Source organism: Trichechus manatus, unplaced genomic scaffold (assembly GCF_000243295.1).
Source record: "Trichechus manatus latirostris isolate Lorelei unplaced genomic scaffold, TriManLat1.0 scaffold00065, whole genome shotgun sequence".
Lineage (NCBI taxonomy): Eukaryota > Metazoa > Chordata > Mammalia > Sirenia > Trichechidae > Trichechus > Trichechus manatus.
Window position 1 is genome coordinate 2,658,314 of NW_004444001.1, and position 19,380 is coordinate 2,677,693.

Consider the following 19,380-nt stretch of genomic DNA (forward strand, 5'->3'; position numbering starts at 1 on the left):
CGCCGAGCTCCGCCGCCGCCGAGCACCATGGGAGACGCCGGGAGCGAGCGCAGCAAAGCGCCCAGCCTGCCGCCTCGCTGTCCCTGCGGCTTCTGGGGGTAAGTGCCCGGCCGGGTGGGGGCAGGGGCCGGGGTCGCGGGCGCGGAGGTTGCCTGGGCAGGCCTCGGGGCCCTGGGAGGCCGGGACCCTGGGGGCTGGGCCCAAGCTGGGCCTATAGGGAGGGGGCAGGGGCCGCGTCCGGGAGTGGGGCGCCGGGTGGGAGGCTGGGGGTGGGCAGAGAAGGCCCTGCCCGGGATGCGTTGCTACCCACTGGGACTTGCCTGCCTGGGGCTCAGGCCTCCAGGGGCTTCTCAGGCCATGGGTGAGGGGAGCAGGGAAGTGGGGGAGGGAAGAAGGGGCGGTGTTGGCACCTCCCAGTGGAACAGGATTGCCCCCTTCCTTGGCATGTTGAGGCCAGCCCTTTCCCCCCTCCCTCCCCTTGGTGTGAGTTGGTGCCCTGGCATCGGGAGGGTATTTCCTCTGACTTTTTCACCTCCCCCCTCCCCGCCCCCCAGAGACTTGCATCATCACTTCCTAAATTATATCCCAGTGCCCCATTTGCTTTTAGGAAGCTGTTCACACGTCACCTATTTTTTAAAATCCAGCCCAGAACCCAGGCTGGGACAGAGTTACAAGACTGTGTTGAGGTCTCACCTTTATTTAAAACATGTTTGAGAGGATCTGTAGAATTTCCTTGTTAAAGAAAAAAAAAAGTCAGCCTGGTTTGGGAATATGAGAGCCAATTTGCTTGACTGACTCAAATTCCCCCTCTCTTTCATTCTGTTAATTGAGAAAAACCATGTTCACATTGGGCAGCATATATTACTACTTTACCATCCTGTGTTAGGGTGGAGAATCGTGACGTGGGAAATCCACTTGTCTCCCCAGAGTTAGTTTGAATTCTCATTGTAACACATTTATAGTGTTATGGATTGCTGCCCAGTCAGTCTAACAGGTGCCTCCATCATACCTTGTGAAACTAGAGACTTTGAAGGCCAACTTTTGTGATTCAGCCTTTTTTCTTTTCTTTCTTATTGATATTTTTTAAGATTCGGTATATTTAGAGGTGCATTGTGGTAGGAAGTAAATGAATATTTCTGGTTGAGGACGTTTTGAGAGAAGTATTGAAATATTTTTATTTTTGCTGTTTCCCAGATCCTAGGAATGGTTAAGGTAGAAAGTAAGGCTATAATTTTGGGAGTGCAGAAAAAGATTAGAAAGTGGATCTTACTGTAGATTTCTGTGAAATCTGTCAAATCCAAAGGTTGTAATGAAAAAGTGGAGTCTTATTTTCTTATCTCTCTGCCTTTTCATTCTCAAAAATTTCCAAATAGAAGGACATTAGTCAAAAATAAGTTACAGCATTTCCAAAAGCCCTAAGGTGTGAAAGTATTTTAGGTTTATAGTCTCCCCTTCATTTTGATTTGAAAATAACTGGGTGGTCTGCTAAGTGCTTTCCTGGACAACCTAATTCCCACAAGAATCTTATGAGGTAGGAGCCATTATCTCTTTATTAGTGGATGGGAAAACTGAAGTTTACAGAGGATGCAGGAGTTGCCCGTGGCACAGAGGGAGTGTAGGGTGGAGTTGATGAGCTCTTTAGAGTGCTTAGTACCATCACGTTTGTGACATCAGTCAGCTAGCCTGGAAAAATCTGGTGTCACAAGCCTCAAGACATGTGGCCCAAAGAAAGTAGCTGCCAGTAGCAACTGATGCCTAGGGTGTATAAGAGATTTGTTTCTTGGCAACGTGCTTATGTCCTTGGGACCATTATCATGAGTGGAACCCTTATTGAAAGACTTACATCAAGGCTTAGAAGCTAAGAAATGCAATAGCCTTTTTACTTTCAGTCAGCAGGATTCTGAGTAGCATCAAGAGACATTGGTAGTAGCATAGAGGGAAAGTTACACTGATGCTGTACTTGACCTATAAGCAGCCAGGACTGCTTTTTTATGTTACTTTCAATCTGGCACTTTTTATGGACTGCAGTTTGCCTAACCATTAATGAGCACAGACACACTGGTATTATTGTGGTGAAAAGTGTTCTTTTTAATGTGTAATGTTTGAACTTTCACTAAGGTGTTTGTTTTCCTAATGTGTTTGTAGGCACATGTGTAATTTGTATTTTATACCAAAGTATGGCAAAATTGCTGCCTTGTTTCCATCATATCCTAACTGACTTTGAGCATGTTTTTCCTGTGGCATGGACCAGATTCTTATTACGTTCATTATGCATACTTGGACTATCTTCAACAAATATTTGCTTGCCTCTGTGCTATAATGTGGTCAAGGGGCACTGACCCCGTCCTCTGGGAGCAGAGAGCATAGGGAAGTAAATTGACACTTACAATAAAGTGTGCTAGTACAGGGTGCCATGGGAGGGGCACCTACCGTAGCTGTGGTGGAGGTGAAGGAAAGATACCATGGAGGAAGTGACATTCAGCCTAGATCCGCAGAGGGACTAGTATGGGTGAAGACCTGGAGGTGAGTGAGCACTGCACATTTGAGGAACTGAAGGTTCATTGGGGTTAGTTGGTAGATAGTGAAGGGGGATCAGCTAGGGATGAGGCTAGGGAGGTGAGAGGAATCAGTGATGCAGGGCCACATAGGTAATGCTGAGGACTTTGGACTTCTAAGAACAGTGGGGAACTACTGAAGAACTTTGTGCAGGGAGTGACATGAGTATCTTTAATGTGAAAGATTAGGTTAATCTTGAGAGTGGCCTGGATGTGTGGGTATGAGTGTGTGTTGTGTCTGTATGAACGGGCAATGTATGTATGTTTGTGGCAGGGGTTCGAACTGGTTCTTTCCGGTTCGACCCCCTGCTGAGAATTTGAATTTCCACCCCAAATATACTGAATCAGAATCTACATTTTTAACATGATCCCCAGGTGATTCTTATGTATACGTAAAAATCACCTGGGGATGTATAATAATGTATATATAAGAATAATGTATACATAACGTGTACGTTAGAATCACCTGGGGATCTTGTTAAAATGTAGATTCTGATTCTGTGTATCTGGGAGTGGAAATGGAAATTCTCAGCAGGAAAAAAGAGCAAGTTCCAAGTACTGGTTCATGTAGTTGTTGCCAGGGCTGGAGGTGCAGAAGACTTGTCAGGAAGAGTAGTCCAGGCCAGCAATGGTGGTTGCCTGACCCAGTCTAGTGGCTGGGAGAATGGAGAGAATAGCTGGTTTTGAAAGCCATTCAGAAGATATCTTTGCCTTTCCCTTCATGAAATTGAAGGCAAGTCTGTTGCTTAAAAAATTCTGTGCGGCCTTGTACCTTGTGGAGGCCATAGGTTATAGAGTCAGCTAGCCAGGGCCCATACCCAGCCCTTTGCAGAGGAGCCTTTCAGCAGAATGTTCTGGCATGAGCAGACTAAAGGCAGTTTCTTTAGGACTGCTTCTCTTTCTGGTGACTCAAGCTGTGGGATTTGCTGCCCAGCGTTGTTCAGTCAGGATACCAGTCAGTGGGGCTTGGATAGATAGGAGAGCTGTGAGGTCTTGTGGGAATGCTGTTAGGAAAGAGAGTGCCTAGAGGAGCCTACAGTTCAAATGGGTTAGTGCTTAGAACACTTAAAAAGTTTCCAGTTCTCTCCCTTTTGGCTTATAGTGTGTAAATAGTTTACAGGTTGTGCTGATTTATAGAGAGACCATCTTTCTACTGGGTAGCTTTGCTGCCTTGGAAATTGTTGAAGATTAACCTGTTTATCAAAGTTAGAAGTTGTTTGTACAGTATACACAATGATTTTAGGGTTAATGACCATAAGAAACAGTTTTTTTCTGAGATATGAACTTAACATTTTCAGTGAAATATGAACATTTTCTTGGCTCATTTTAGGCATTCAGCAATCATGCAAAAAATATACTAGTTTATAGTCATCACATCTGAAGTGAAATTGTAAATTGGTACATTTCCTGTAGTTGAAATATATACATACACAGAAGCACTTTGTAAACTATGCAGATATAAGTGGTATCAGTTGAAGCTACATTTGAAACAGTTTAGACATTAAAAATGTACTGAAGCACAGATATTTTCAAAAGTTGTTGAAAGAGCAGACCTAGAATATTATAGAAAAGACAAGAAGAAGGATAAGAGAATAAGAACAGAAAGAGTAATTATTAGGATGAGGAAAGAAGGAAATATCTTTTCTGATTGTACTTAATTAAGTACAATTAAGTACAGTTACTATTATTGATATTTTGCTTGCACAGTTGAACTCTATCAGAATGTAATATTATGGAAACCTTGGAAAGTACTTTTTCTTTCATAAATGAGCTTGAAGTACAGTGCACATAAATGTTCAGTCTGGTATTTAGGGAATAGAGTATTTAAATATGGGGCTTATTAGGTGAACTGTTCACTGTTTTGATGATGAAAAAAGAAGCTCTTCTGATCTAATGAATCAAGTCATAAAACAAATATTACATGGATACGTTTCTTGAGGGAAATAGATTTTATTAATATTTTATTTTTGCAATCTATTCGATCGAAGTGTTTTGCCTATGAACTAGATCTGCTGGAAAATAGATGTATTTTAAGTAAAGATGGGAACAAGGAGAGGTCAGGAGTAATCTGACAAAATAAATTCCATTCGTTAAATGGTTACTAGTAGAAAGTTGGTTGAAAATATGACAATTCATTTTATCCTGTTTTATTTCTGGCAGTCACAAGATACTGAGTTGGTTAGCTTAAACAGAATGAATATTTTTTTCCTCTGACCCCAGGTTTTGTGTACTGATGTAGAACATTAGCATCTCTTTCTGTTTCCATCACTATGTAGATCATCTGGCTCTAGTGTTCTTGACTTCTACCAGCACGTGGCCCTCATACTTGGTTTGCTTCTTCAGTGTCCATCTCCCAATTGGAATGTGTTGCCACACTTCAACCAGCTTAACCTGGGCTTTCAAGTTCATGTGAACACAGCGTGAATCACTAGTTAATCAGTAGAGTGTTCATTCTAGTGATGTCACTAATTATCCCTTGATTATAAAATCCCCTGAAACATTCCCTTAAAAACAAAACAGCTTGTTTATGCAGTTAATTGACGTCTTTGAGTTTCATATGCACCTGAAGATACATGATTTTAATTAAGTATTCAATACATTTTGAACTGTTAATACATTTATCTGCTGGCCCCATTTTCGTGATTACATTTGGGGTATCCAGAAAATACGAACTTTTCTCCTTTGATGTGATGGGAGGTACAAGGAGAAAAATTTTTTTTTTTAACTGTTAAAGAAAACAATGGTCTTTGTTTTTATTAGTTTGAGGTAATAGCTTTTTAAAATTAGATCCAGTTATCATATAGGACATATTACTACTCTCTTGGTATTATCCTCTTCTCATCCCTCCTTCCCCCGAAAAAGAGGAGAATTCAGTGCTTTAAGTTGTACTGAAAAGTTTTGACTAAAAGTCTCTTCATGATCCTTAACAATATCAAAGTTAACATTAAACCCATTGCTGTTGAGTCGATTCCAACTTGTAGTGACCCTATAGGACAGAGTAGAAGTGCCCTATAGGGTTTCCAAGGAGCGGCTGGTAGATTCGAACTGCTGACCTTTTGGTTAGCAGCCGTGGCTCTTAAGCACTGAGCCACTAGGCCTCCAAAGTTAACATTAGTTTTCACAAGTTAACCTTTTCCTAAATGACAAAATCAGGGAGCTAAGAATCCTTTGAAAGAATAAAGACCATAAAAATAAACATGTATTAAATAGTATCTACCTAGAGCAGAGTACTAAGAGGGTGGGAACTAAGATAATTTGGATTTTTTAATTAGGTCTTTAGGAGATTCTGTCTGTGCAAAGTGATGCAAAATTTTGAAATCCTACAATAATCATAGATCAAGATTGAGATTAAAAATTATTTTCTCTTTTGAGGAAAGGTTAAGTTTGTTATGTTAACAAAGCCAAATGAAGAGCGTGACTGGTCAGCACCCAACATTTATATAATTTTAATGAAACACTTAAAATGTCATCCAGATTCTGGCCTTGTTGAGTATTTGGGACTTGGTGTCGTAGTGCTTTGCAAAAGAGGGCCTTCAGTCCAATTGTGTGGATGACACTGATGTCATTCAGTTCTACGAGTGGCTTTGGGGAACAGGCTAACCCTGCTTTGGGCTGAGTTCCTATATAACAAGATTAAATTGCTGAATGAGATGTTTAGACAGAAGGAAGAAATTTCCTATATACGTTGGATGCAAAAGGGAAGTTAAGGAACTTTATTTAAAGTGTTTATAATAACCAGAATCTAAAACACTTTCCTAGAATTGCACTGTCCAGTATGGTAGTTACTAGCCACATATGGCAATTTAAATTCAGATTAATTAAAATCAAACAAAATTTTTTTTCCAGATTAATTAAAATTAAACAAAATTAAAAATTCAGTTCCTCAGTCACACCAGCTTCATTTTAGGTGCTCACTAGCTCCATAACTAGTGGCTACCCAATTGACTTGACCGCACACAACAACAGTAACCTCTCCATTGGAAAACGCAGGTATAGAACATTTTCATTCTCCCAGAAAGTTCTGTTGGCAGTGCTGTTCTAGAACGTTGACCTGATAGGCAGCTAAAATTTTAAGTCTATTTTCTTACAGACTTTCCACACCTGTTTTCTCATATTTGGAAAATGAGAGACTTGTCTAACATAGCTCTTAATGTTTTATTTCCACTGGAGAAAGTAATGCCATTTTGTTATTCCAGATTACTGGGAAGTGTTCCTTTGATCAGTTATTGGAATTAAATTTTAGTACAAGTTAGTCTATAACTTCAACTTTTTTTTCTTGTTAGCTTTTGACTCAATCATCCCAGCTCTTAGCACTATTAAACTGGCAATCTCAGAAATGTATGCAAGGGAGATGTTGATCTAATAGAGTCAGTTTTTAGTGAGAGAATTTTTGAATATGCTCACCTTGGATTGTTGAGTGACTTTTGTAGAAGAATAATATTTGTTTTCACAAATGTAAATCTCATGTGGCAGCATTTGCTATGTGATTAGCGATAAGTGCATTAGATTTTTTAGTAAATTCAAGTCCCCATATACAGAGAAAAGTAGAGTGTATCAGAATATCCAGCAGCAGTGGGCAAAACAAACTGATCTGCACCAGGCAAAGAGAGTGGCACGAGATGAATGAAAATGTTATCTCGTCCATGAGACCAGGGGCCAGAGCTGCAAACAGTGCTGGGCACCCGAAGTAGGGGCTGCAGCTGTTAGCCAGAGGAAGGAAGGCATGCCAGCCAACTGCATCTGTTCATTCAGCTGCACCAGATGTCCTGTATCATAAGCAGGCACAAGTTTGTGTTAGGGCAGAAGAATGTCCTGGGAGAGGTCCTAAGGACATGGGAGCTGCCTGCTAACACTCTGGCCTCTTGAGGAGGGAACCATACCACAATATATTGTGTTTCTAGATTGTAGACAGTCTCTATTCATCCTCACTGCCGCCTCATTAATAACCTGGCAGAGTGAGGTTGGTGATGATGTCCTTGAGACTTTTTGAGGGGTGCCTTTTCTCATTTCTTGCAGCTAAAGTGGAGTGTGGAGTAACAGCTTTTGATGTCTTATCTACTTCTTGGACTTTTAAACTTTGGTTAAGTTGCAATGCATTTGTATAAAATAATCACTCTCTCAGCCAGATTTCTGGAAGGAGAAGCATTCTGACCATCCGGAGTATACGCTTTCTGCAGTCAGTTTCTTGGGCTGCCACTTGGTTTTCTCTTACAGGCTTGCATTGGTAGCATTCCTGAACACAGTGAGAGGAGGTTTCTGTAGCTAATGGTACTTAACTGGAAGAACTGGGGCAGGAAGTTGGGGAACACGGAGAAGGTAGAGGGCTTTGCGGATCATGTCTGGGCTTTCAAAGCCTCTGCCTATTTCAGGTTATCCTTTTTCAGTTTCAACCCTTTCCAGGGTGCCTTTTATGGATAGATGTGCTGGCAAAGTTATCTCCAGAGAATTTTCTTTGAATAATGAATGAGACACATAAAGAAGATTGAATCATACAGTGATTCTTAAACTGGTCAGAAGTATACTTATTCATTAGTAAGAAATAATAAAGGTAAACTAGAGGTGGGGGAAAGATGTGTATTTTGGTGTGAGTTGTTTCTAGATTTATGATTTATTGGATTCTGTGCCTGGGGAGGCATGGATGGTATTCCATTTTAGGGCAGTATAGCTTCTATAGGGTATAGAAGTCACTATGTATAGGGTTGCTGTGATTCGGAACCAACTCTATGGTCCCTAACAACAACAACATAGCTTCTGATGGAGTCCCTGGGTGTTGCAAATGATTAAGGCATCTGGCTGCTAACCAAAAGGTTTGAGGTTTGAGTCCACCCAGAGGTGCCTCAAAAGAAATGCCTGGCAATCTACCTGTGAAAAATCAGCCATTGAAAACCCTATAGAACACTGTTCTACTTTGATACACATGGGGTCTCCATTAGTCTGGATTGACTCATGGAAACTGGAAAAAAAAAGTTTCTATAGCTTTCTTTTTTATCCTTCAGTTGCTACTGAAATCCAGAAAACCAGGTTTTTCAAGTCTTTGTGTGTTTGCATATGAAACTTTGCATGTATATACAAAATCTTCACAGAGTATAACTTTACTGTATGCAGTTTTACCTAGTTTGCCTTTCCCTTTCAGTATAACACAAAGGTGTGCTACTCACCTTTCAAAGGAGAGGAATGTGTTTGGATGTTGACCCACGAAAATGTTTGCATAGAGGGACTTTTTTTTTTTTTTTTAATTTTGTTGCTTTGAGGAGAATTGTATTCCCAGTTTCTGAGGGTGGGTCACTGTTAATTAGAACTCCCCATTACTCTCCCCCCCCCAACACTTCCAAGATGTGTTTGAACCACGCATTTTATGTGTAAGGCTTATCTTTTTATTTAGTGCATATTAGGCAGGATCTAATCAAGGAAGAGTTGCTATGGCTTAAATGATGAAGTCTTTGCAAATGACAGATGCAACCTTGAGTGAAACGGTAGAGTATTGCACCATGCATACTAGAGTTGCTTTGGGGGTTTATAATCTCAATAGTCCGTCAGTATGGATTGATTTAGAAAATGATAGCTGCAGTAAAACTGTTACGTGGAAGTATATGCCACTAATGATTCCATTTTGTTAGGTTTGGTTTTAGACTGTGTAGTGACTAGGTATTTTAATCTGGTAGTTGGAGGCTCCCTAAGTTTACCTGAATAGTTTTCATTGTAGATACTTACATTGTGTGTTGTGTGTTTTTGGTTTTATGTTTAAACTTGGAGTGCAGAAAAGTCACTAGTGTCAGACACTAGATTCGGAGGTGAGTTGGAAGGGTAAGAACACAGAAGGTGATCAAGGGGGAGACTGGAGTGCAAAGGGGATGAAGATGGGGAAACGTTTGAGTTCAAGTGCTGGTAAGGAATGAATGTGCTTTGTGGTCACCATGATTTTAGAATATGAAAAACAGCCACATTGTAAGGGCTGGAGAAACTAATGTACAAGTGGTGGGTGAGGTTAAAGAAAACCCTCTATCTTTTCTTGAAATGTGGGGTGTAAGTCCCCCCAGAGTCTTATAGACAACTGCTGAAGATCACAGGATAACTGTGGTGTAAATTCCCCGCTAGAGTTTAGAGGAAATAACAGCAATTTTGAGCAAAAATGGAGTTACGTCTGTTAGAACCACATGGGATCTTTCTTCTGCTAAACCCAGAGGCACCTTCTCAGCCACTTAAAGGATGTCTCTTCATGATGTCTCTGCAGCAGGCCACGGGGACTCAATCTACCTTCTTTCCTTTATTGATACTACCACAACTCTGTTCCCTGGGAATTCTTTTCTCTCCTTTCATCTTCAAGCTTGGCAGAGAGTTCAGCAGAATCTCGCCCATCTTCTGCTTTTACTTGCTGTTCTTGGAAAAACAACTCACACAAGCCCATCTTTTTAAAAAGATTTAACAGCTAATACGTATGGGGCAGGTTACATTAAGTCTTGAAGAATTTAATAGTAGTGCCTCCTGGGGAATAGGACCTTTCTTACTTGTTGAGAGGCTAATGAAGGGAAGGACCTTTTCTCATCAAAGTCAAGCTCCTCCGAAACTCTTCCAGGGATGAAGGGCATGCTAATCTCTCCAGAATGCCAGGTGAGCTCAGTGGCTAGCCATGGGCTTTGGAATCACAGACTTGGGTTTAAAACAAGACTTTCTATCACTTTCTGCTTGACTTTGGGCACTTTACCTCCCTGCCTCTTTATCTTTAAAAAAGAATATAGTATCTATCCTAGGGTTGCTTTGAGGTTAAGTGAGCTCTAATGCCTGTCAAACCCTTGGCACAGTGCCTGGCCATGGTAGTTACATTTATTAAGAAGTAACTTTCCAACCCTGAATGAAAGAGCATTGGTGGCAGATTAATAGATGCAGAACCATCTTGTCTCTACTGGACAGTTCACATTTATGGTGATTTCCAGACCGATGCCTCCTAGTTAGTTGATCAGGATTCTGACCAGCCTGAGTGTGAGCCCCTTTGGCCATTTTCCAGAGCCAGTCCCTTGTTAGCAAGCATTTGTTAAGTCCCTTGTTGTGTGTCTTGAGCTCTGCTAGGTATGGGAATACCAAGCTCCGGTGTCTGCCCTGAGAAAGTGCTCAGTTTAGAGAGGGAGGCAGACTGACAACACTGAGGAAAGTGCTGTGGAAGGTCATTGCAGGTACTGTGAGAGCACTGATGGGGTTATGTTGCCTAGACTGGGAGTGGAGGAGATGGTGCTTGAGCTGCTTGTGAAAGATGAACAGGAGTTAACCAGGTTTGTGCAAAGTCACAGAAGTGTGGGACAGTATGCTGAATTCACAGACTTGTAAATACAACTCAGTATAAGATGTTAGCTGCGGTGTGTGGCAGGAGGCAAGATGAAGGTGGGGATGCAGCAGGAACCAATTATGAAGGTCCTTGATTGCTGGGCTGTTGAGTTTAGATTTTATCCTGGAAGCAGTTGGGAGCCATTTAAGGATTTTAAGAGTCTATGACAGATGATATTAGGTTTTAAAAAGTTTGCTTTGGCAGCAATGTGGAGGATGAATTGATGGGTTTAAGTATGGAAGCTGAGAGTCCAGTTGGAGATTTTAAACCTTTTTGGGCCATGGATCTCTTTGGCAGTATGGATTTTGTTCACAGAATAATGCATAAAATAAAATACCTATGATTACAAAGGAAACAAGTTATATTGCAATAACTTCTATCCATGAACCGTAGGGTCTGTGGACCCTAGATAAAGCAACCCTTTAGTGAATGGTACAGTAGAGGAGCTGAGAATGAATGAAGGCTGAAACTTGGAGGTGGGGACCGAAGAGGAGGTCTTTGAGTGTAGGAGCAGAGACCGACTGGATGGCAGGAAGGGGCTGGGTGAAGCAGAAGAGAGACAAAGACAGCAAGGTTTTTGACATGGGCAGCTGGGTGGAAGATGATGCCTGTCACATATGGTGGGAATGGAAGTTCCTTTGCTTACAAACTGGTTTGATTTTCAAAGGTTGTTTGTGAACCCATTTATTCCTAAGTCTAAAGTGAAATTGTGGAAGCAACCATTAATGCCATCTGTCAATGCTGTACAGAGTTTTGTTTGTTAGAAGAAAGTTTATACTTTGGAAGTTCTTTTAAGTTGAAATGATTCTGTACTAGAATATGAGTGGGTTGTGGGGAAGAGATAATTAGTTTCGGACACACTGACTTTATTATTTTTTTATGATTTGAATACCGTGTTAGTTTACTTAAATTGTATCTTTTTAATGTATGTTTTAAAAATTGTATCTTATTAATTTAAATTGAAATATCACATACATAGTTAAAATGCATAAATTCTAAGTGTACAACTGGATGAATTTTCACAAAGTAAACATACCCATGTAACTATAACACCCATATCAAGAAATAGCATTACTAGCATTACTCAGAAACCCTCTTTCTATTCTCTTCTAGTCATGGCCCCCTTTTTTCACAAGGGTAATCACTATCCTAACTTCTAGTGCCATCAATTATGTAACAATTTTTTTTACTTCTTAGATCTTCTTCCCTGCCCCCCCCAAAAAAACTGAGGCATAAGTTAATATTACTGCACACATTTTAGGTGTCTACCTTGGTGAATTCTTTTGTACAACTAGAATTTTTTTTTCATATGTATACACTTACATAACCACCACCTACCCAGATTGAGATATAGTTAGTACATTTCCAGCGTCCAGTGGGAGTCTCCCTTGTGCCCTGTCCCAGTTGATACCTGTATCTGTTGCTGTTGAGTTGATTCTGACTCATAGTGACCCTGTAGACAGAGTGGGACTGCCCCATTGGGCTTCCAAGGCTGTAATCTTTACAGAAGCAGACTGCTACATCTTTCTCCTGCAGAGTGGCTGGTGAGTTCATACTGCTGACCTTTTGGTTAGCAGCTGAGTGCTTTACCACTGTGCCGCCAGGGCTTCTTGTCCCAGGTGATAGCCCCATCTTTTCTGACCTCTATCATCATAGATTACTTTCGCTTGTTTTTGTATTTTATGTAAATGGAATTATAATATTTACTCTTTTGTATATGGTTTCTTCCCCTCAGCATTGCAACTGAGATACATCTTGTTAGTGTAGCAGTAGTTATTTTTTATTGCTTTTTAGTATTCCATTGTATTATAACATAATTTATCCATTCAACTTTGGTGGGTTTTCTGGGTGTTGAGTATTGTGAATAATGCTGCTATGAATATTCTTGCATGTGTCTTTTGGTGGACATAAGTACTAACTTTTTTTAGGTATATACCTAGCAATAGAATTGCTGGATTATAAGGTGTATGTATTTATGTTTAGATTTCGTAGATACTGCCAGTTTTCCAAAGTGGTGGTATTTGTTAGTTTACATTCTTATCACCAGTGTATGAGAGTTCTGGCTACTCCACATCTTTGCCAGTACTTGGCATTGACTGTCTCTTTCATTTTAGGCGTGTGTAAGGCTATTGTATGGGAGCCCTTGTGGCACAGTGGTTAAGAGCTCGGCTGCTAATCGAAAGGTCGACAGTTCGAATCCACCAGGTGCTCCTTGGAAACCCTGTGGGACAATTTGACTCTGTCTTACAGGGTCGCTATGAGTTAGAATCGACTCGAAGGCAGTGGGTTTGCATTTTTGGTTTAGGTAGGGCGATTGCATTATGGTTTTAATTTGTATTTCCCTGATACTGATAAAGTTGAGCACCTGTGTTTATTGGCCATTTGGCTAAACTTTGTTGTGAGGTGCCTATTTAAGCCTTTTGGCAATTTTTCTATTGGGTCATCTGCTTTTTTCTCAGTGATTGGTAGGAGTTATTTATATATTCTGGATGTGAGTCTGTTTAAGATGTCATGTAAATTTCCTTGTATAGTTTTGTAGTGTCTTTTAATTTTTTTTTTAAATTAGAAAAGGAGTGTATTCATATATTTAAATTCAAACAACACAAGTAGATATACAGTGAAAGGGATGCCTCCCTCCTACACCATAACCTTAGTCCCACTTTTTAGTGACAATCATGGTTAAGTTTGTTGAGTATCCTTCTGGAAATTTTCTGTGCATACACTGCATTTATCCTTTTTTCTAAAACAGTGTACTACACACTATTCTGCACCTTGCTTTTTTCACTTAGTAGATCTTAGGAGTTATTTCTAAATTAGTATATATATATATTTAGCTGCTTCTTTTTAATGGCAGCACAGTATTCCAATAGGTGGAGATACCAGACTTAACCAGGTTATCTGATCTCTTCTTGATGGGTATTATTATTGTTATGCTACAAAAATATGTCAGGCATGTTGAGTTTTCAGGGCTTATCGAACATCCAAGTGTGGAAGTACCTTAGATGTCTGAAGTTTAGGAGAGAAAATGGACTAGAGCTACACTGTATAGGGTGACATGAGTGTATAGGTCATAGCTGAAACCAGAGGAGCAGATGGGGTCACACAGGAAGAGCTGTTAGACCAGTGGTTCTGTCTGGGGTAGGGGTGGGGTTGTCAGAATCACTTTAGGAGCTTTTTCTAAAAAACATTACTGCTGCTTCCCCCAGCTTCGATTTAGTGGGTCCAGAGTAGAGTCTGGGCAATTCATTCTTGCCTTTTTCTCTCGTCCCTTGACATACCCCTGTGTGTCACTTTCTTTTGGTATGGAGTAAGAAGATAGTTGAGGATGAAACCCTGAGAAACACAAGTAGAAAAGCAGGAGTTTGGGAAGGAGATGGACAGAGAGGAGAAAATTCAGGAGTGTGTAGGGTCACTAAAAACAAGGGAGAGGTGTAGTTTATTGAGTGAATGGCAGGCGAGTCATGCTTCAGAGAGAGGTCCGGTGGGATGATATTTGGAACTTCTCACCTGCATGAAGGTGCTGGAGAAGTGTAAGTAATGTGTTTTTTACTTAGTCATACTTGTGCAGCCCAGCATGGTACCAAGGTACGTTTTATGGAAAGTTGCCATAATTATATCTCATATGTGCCAGGAATTAACAACTTCCATTAGTGATCCACAGAACTAACATTGATGAATTGAAATAAACATTTTTTGTATCTTTGGGTGGATTTAAAGAAAAACAGAACTTGAAATAATAATTTCTTAGGTTTCAAGAAGTAGTTCCTCCTTGTAGTCCTCTAGTCTCTGGTGGACAAAATGTACTCACCTCATCTGTCTTGATATTTTACTTAATTTTATAGACTTAATCCTTTTCTCCCAGCTTTTGTTTTTCTAGGAAGATGTCCTAGACTTTATTATTATTATTTAGTCTGGACTTCCATCTCTGTGAATATTTTAGCTGTCTCTTCTGAAGTCTTTCCAGTTGTAATATCTTTCTGAAGTTCATCTATATTGCTGAGAAAACACTCGATTTTCTATTTTTTAAAAGCGCATATATTGGGGTAGGATAGAAAGAAACTGATCGCATAGGAGGTAATGAGATTTATTTCTTAAAAAAAAGTCTCAGTATATATTTAGGAAAAATTAGGTGAAGTGTGAGGTAACATGAGGGGCAAATTTCTTGGCTGATACTGCTTTAATACAGTTTTATTCATGATTATAGGTTGTATGTGTCAGTATGATACAAGAAAAAAGGACAACTTAGAATTATTAGTGAAAAAATAATGTGACTGAGAGCTAATGACAAATGACAAATTTCAGAGGTTCGGAAGATACTACTTTGCTACGTGTTATTTTCTATAAACATTCTTCAGTTTATTTAGCTATTTGACTGCTATCAGGACTTCCAACCGGCTCTGCCAGGTTCATTCATGGCTGACGAAGCGAAACCTGAACGGGCTCAAATTTTTAAAATGTCTGTGAAGTGTAATGATAATTAGAATGGGAAAATTCACCGGTTGAAGCCCTGCAAGAAATTTAATCTCCCTCTTAGAAAACAAGGGCAGCATGTGCGTTGCATAGCAGCCAAATTTCTTGACCAGCAGAGTCTGAAACAGTGGTGCCAGTTTGAATGTGTGTCGCTCACTACAGTCCTGGTGATAATCCACTCTCCCTCATCAGGCTCCTGATAGGGCTCACTATGCCTCTTCTGAGTCTCTCATTCCAGGGCTTCGACCTGTAATTTTTCCCATTCCAGTTATCGTTCTGCTTCACCCACATTTTACAAATTTGGGTCTGCTCCAATTTCACTTCATTGCCCATGACTGAACTGGTTTGAAGCCCTGCTATAAATTGTGACTAAGGAATTTTAAGCATTTCAGCATTTGAAATGTGTGATCAAAAACAGTTGGACCATTTAAGTTTGTAGATGGGCTCTTATTAAAGTACAATTACACATTATTGTTTTAATGGTAAATATTGTTACAGAAAGATAATTTTTAATTTGTTTAAAATTATATCAACAAATTTTAATACTCATAAGTGTAATGGCAACTTCCTGTTGCTTCATTTTAGTACATCTCTGAGAGGGCGAGGTTGAAGTCATTTTGACTTACTGCCGTTTTACAATAAGAGGCCTGAAGGAAGGCGCAGGGCTGCAATGTGGGCAGTGGCTGCATCTGCAGACAAGGACGACTTGCTATATTGTAACTGAGAAAGATTAGCTCCTAGTTCAGAATTAGACATCTTTTAAGTGTTGATGGTATTTAGTTTAGTTGAAGCCTTGTGATTATCATTTTCTAGTTAAGAAAAACCCATTCCCGTTGACTCAGTTCTGACTTGTGGGGACCCCGTGTGTTACAGAATAGAACTGTGCTCCATAAGATTTTCAAAGCTGTAATCTTTATGGAAGCAAATTGTCAGGCCTGTCTTCCTAGGTACCTCTGGGTAGGTTTGAACTGCCAACTTCTGATTAGTAGTAGGTTGTTAAATTGTAGGAGTTCTTTATATATTCTGGATATTAAACTCTGATCAGTTACATGGTTCACAGAAGTTTTCTCCCAATCTGTAAGTTGTCTCTTCACTTTGATAAAGTTCTTTGCACAGAAATTTTAATTTTGATGAAGTCTGTTATCTGTTTGTCTTTTGCTGCTTGTGCTTTTGGTGTCATATCTAGGAATCCATTGTTAAAAACTAAGTCCTGAAGCATTACTCCTATGTTTTCTTCCAAGAGTTGTATGGTTTTAGTTCTCACATTTAGGTTCTTGAACCATTTTGAGTTAATTTTTTGTATATGGTATGAGGTATGTGTCCAGCTTCATTCTTTTGCTTGTGTAAATTTGATTGTCTTTCAAACTAAAACTTTTTAATGAAACTGTTTTTTTCTCTTTACTCCTTCTTAAAAAAAAAAGAGAGAAATTATTAAGTGCTCTTTTCTTCAGTATGTCTCAGCATTGTCCTTTAAGTTTGATAGTATTTCTTCTTTGAATGAATAATCTTAAATTGTTCTGAATCCCAAGTAGCTATAGGTATTGCAGAGAAATTTATCCTCAAAACCAGAATGAGGTCCTGATGCAAACCCTTAGCTGCTGCTAATCTTTGTGGAGATCTGTCTGAAGTAGACAAGGTAATTTACATAATGATAACCTGCTTGTATCAAAGCCTTTTTAATTGCTTAGTAGAGTGTTACAGTACCGGGCAGTGTTTTGTTCTGTTGTACATAGAATCGATGTGAGTCGGAACTGACTCGATGGCACCTAACAACAACGGCAAGTAGTGTTATAAAGCATGGATCTTTAAAAGAGGTATTTGGTGACACTCCTGTAAGGGTGCCACTAAGCCATTATACTTAACAGCATCTATCTCTCCTGTTACTTTGTGTACTTGAATTTGGGTGAGACAAAATGACCTGTTGGGTAAATTGGGAGTAGTAGTTCTTGACTCACACAGATATCCGTATGAGTCAACACTAATCACCATAGTCCAAGTGTTTGTCCTGGAAAGCTCTCCTAAGTGATCTTATTCCTTTATGGTAGTAATCTGTTTAAATGATTTTTCCCATATTTGTCCAGTAACACGGGTAATTCTGAGAAGTCATTAATAACATCATGGAATCATAGTAATACATTACGCTTGTGTAGAACCTTACCATTTTCAAAATGCTTTTCATGTACATTATCTCATCCAGTTATGGGTGGGACAGGTATCCAAATTTTATAGATGAGGAAACCAGCTTTAGGTATGGCTGCCTTCTCAGGATTGGTGTTATTTTTTGAGACTTCACTGTCCAAGGTCTAGTCAGTTGCTTTCCAAAACCAGGAACTCATTTTTATTGATTGTTTCCTAAGGCTGGGGGAGGTGATTATGTTAAGCAAACTCAAAAGAGACCAGTGGTTAGTAAAAACCAGATATGTAAAAGTATTAATTATATTAACAAAAGCAATTGATTAAAATTTTTAGGATATGCTTTGTGACTGTAATGCTTAAATCTATTATACATTTGTCTCAATCCAGAGTATCCCTTTTGTGATTTCCAGATACCTGAGACACAGTCAGTAATCATTAGAAAGTTATTTGGTGATAGAAGAATCAACACGGAGGGAACTGAGTTATCTTGAGTAATATTTCATTCCAGTTATGGAAGAGGGTAATGATTATTCTAAAGAAGAGGCTCCAGATAAGCCTTAATTTTTTTAGTAGCTTAATTGTAAGCTAGTATCTCATTTTCTTCCTCCCCCAATATTTTATCATGAAAAATTTCAAACAGAAAGATTGAAAGAATTGTACACCCATTTACCCACCACCTAGATTCTGTAATATTTTGCTTTATTTGCTCTCTGTCTGTTCCTCTATCCATTTATTAATTCATTTTAGTTTTTATTCTTTTCCAAGTAAATTGCAGTTCATCAGTGGTACATTTTACCCCCAAACACTTCAGTATGTATATTAGAGTTTAACATTTTTTAAAGTACAGTTTACAGACAGTGAAAAACACAAATCTTGAATACTGTTCAATGAGTTTTGCCAAATGCATATACCTGTGTAGCCCAAATGTTTATCAAGACATATACTATACTGTATTATACATTATGTTATATATTACTATCACCCCAGATTGTTCCCTCATGTCCCTTCTCAGACAGTCTGCACACCTCCCTCCTCCACACTTTCATCTCCTTCTCCAGGCAGCCACTGTTCTGTTTTTCTTCCACCTTATATTAGTTTCTCCTGTTTTGAAAGACATATGAATGGAGTCATATGGTATGTGCTAATTTGTATAAAGCTTCTTTGACTCAATGTAATGTTTATGAGATTTGTTAATGTTGTGTATAACAGTAGTTCATTCTTCTTTATTATATTCTCCATGTTCCCTTTTTTTAATTGCAGTGAAAATATACACAACAAAACATACTCCGATAATTTCTACACGTATAGTTTAGTGACATTGATTACATTCAAGTTGTGCAACCATTCTCGCTGTCTGTTTCCAAATTATTCCACCACCATGAACATGAACTCAGTGCTCCCTAAGTAAAAACTCCCCCTTCTACCCTGCCTCCCACCCCTGGTCGCTATGTATAATCTTTGGTTTCTGTATATTTGCTTGTTTCATATAAGTGAGATCATAGAGAATTTGTCCTTTTGCGACTGACTTATTTTGCTCAGCATGATGTTTTCAAGGTTCATTTATGTTGTGGTGTGCATCAGGACTGCATTTCTCTTGTATTGCTGAGTAATATTCCATTGTATGTATATACCGTATTTTTTTTTCATTGTGGTTTTTTTTTTTGATTGTACTTCAGGTGAAGGTTTACAGAACAAATAGTTTTTCATTAAACAGTAGTACACATATTGTTTTATGACATTGGTTAACAACCCCACGACATGTCAGCCTTCTCCCTTCTCAACGTTTTTTTTTTTTTTTTGGTGAAAATATGCATAGCCAAAGATAGACCGTTTCAAAAATTTCTACATGCACGGTTCAGTGACATTGACTATGCTCTTCCAATTGTGCTGCTATTCTCACTT

The 19,380-nt window shown here is 39.3% G+C and overlaps 1 protein-coding gene across 1 annotated transcript in view; it reads left to right on the forward strand.

Moving 5' to 3' along the window:
• The first annotated feature begins 6 nt into the window (after window positions 1–6).
• The window catches only part of ZFAND3 (zinc finger AN1-type containing 3), a 387,749-nt gene continuing 368,375 nt past the window's right edge, over window positions 7–19,380 (forward strand). Inside the window, exon 1 of the mRNA XM_004379422.2 lies at window positions 7–98. Coding sequence (XP_004379479.1) covers window positions 28–98 — 71 coding nt within the window. The 5' untranslated portion in view covers window positions 7–27. The remainder of the gene's footprint in view (window positions 99–19,380) is intronic.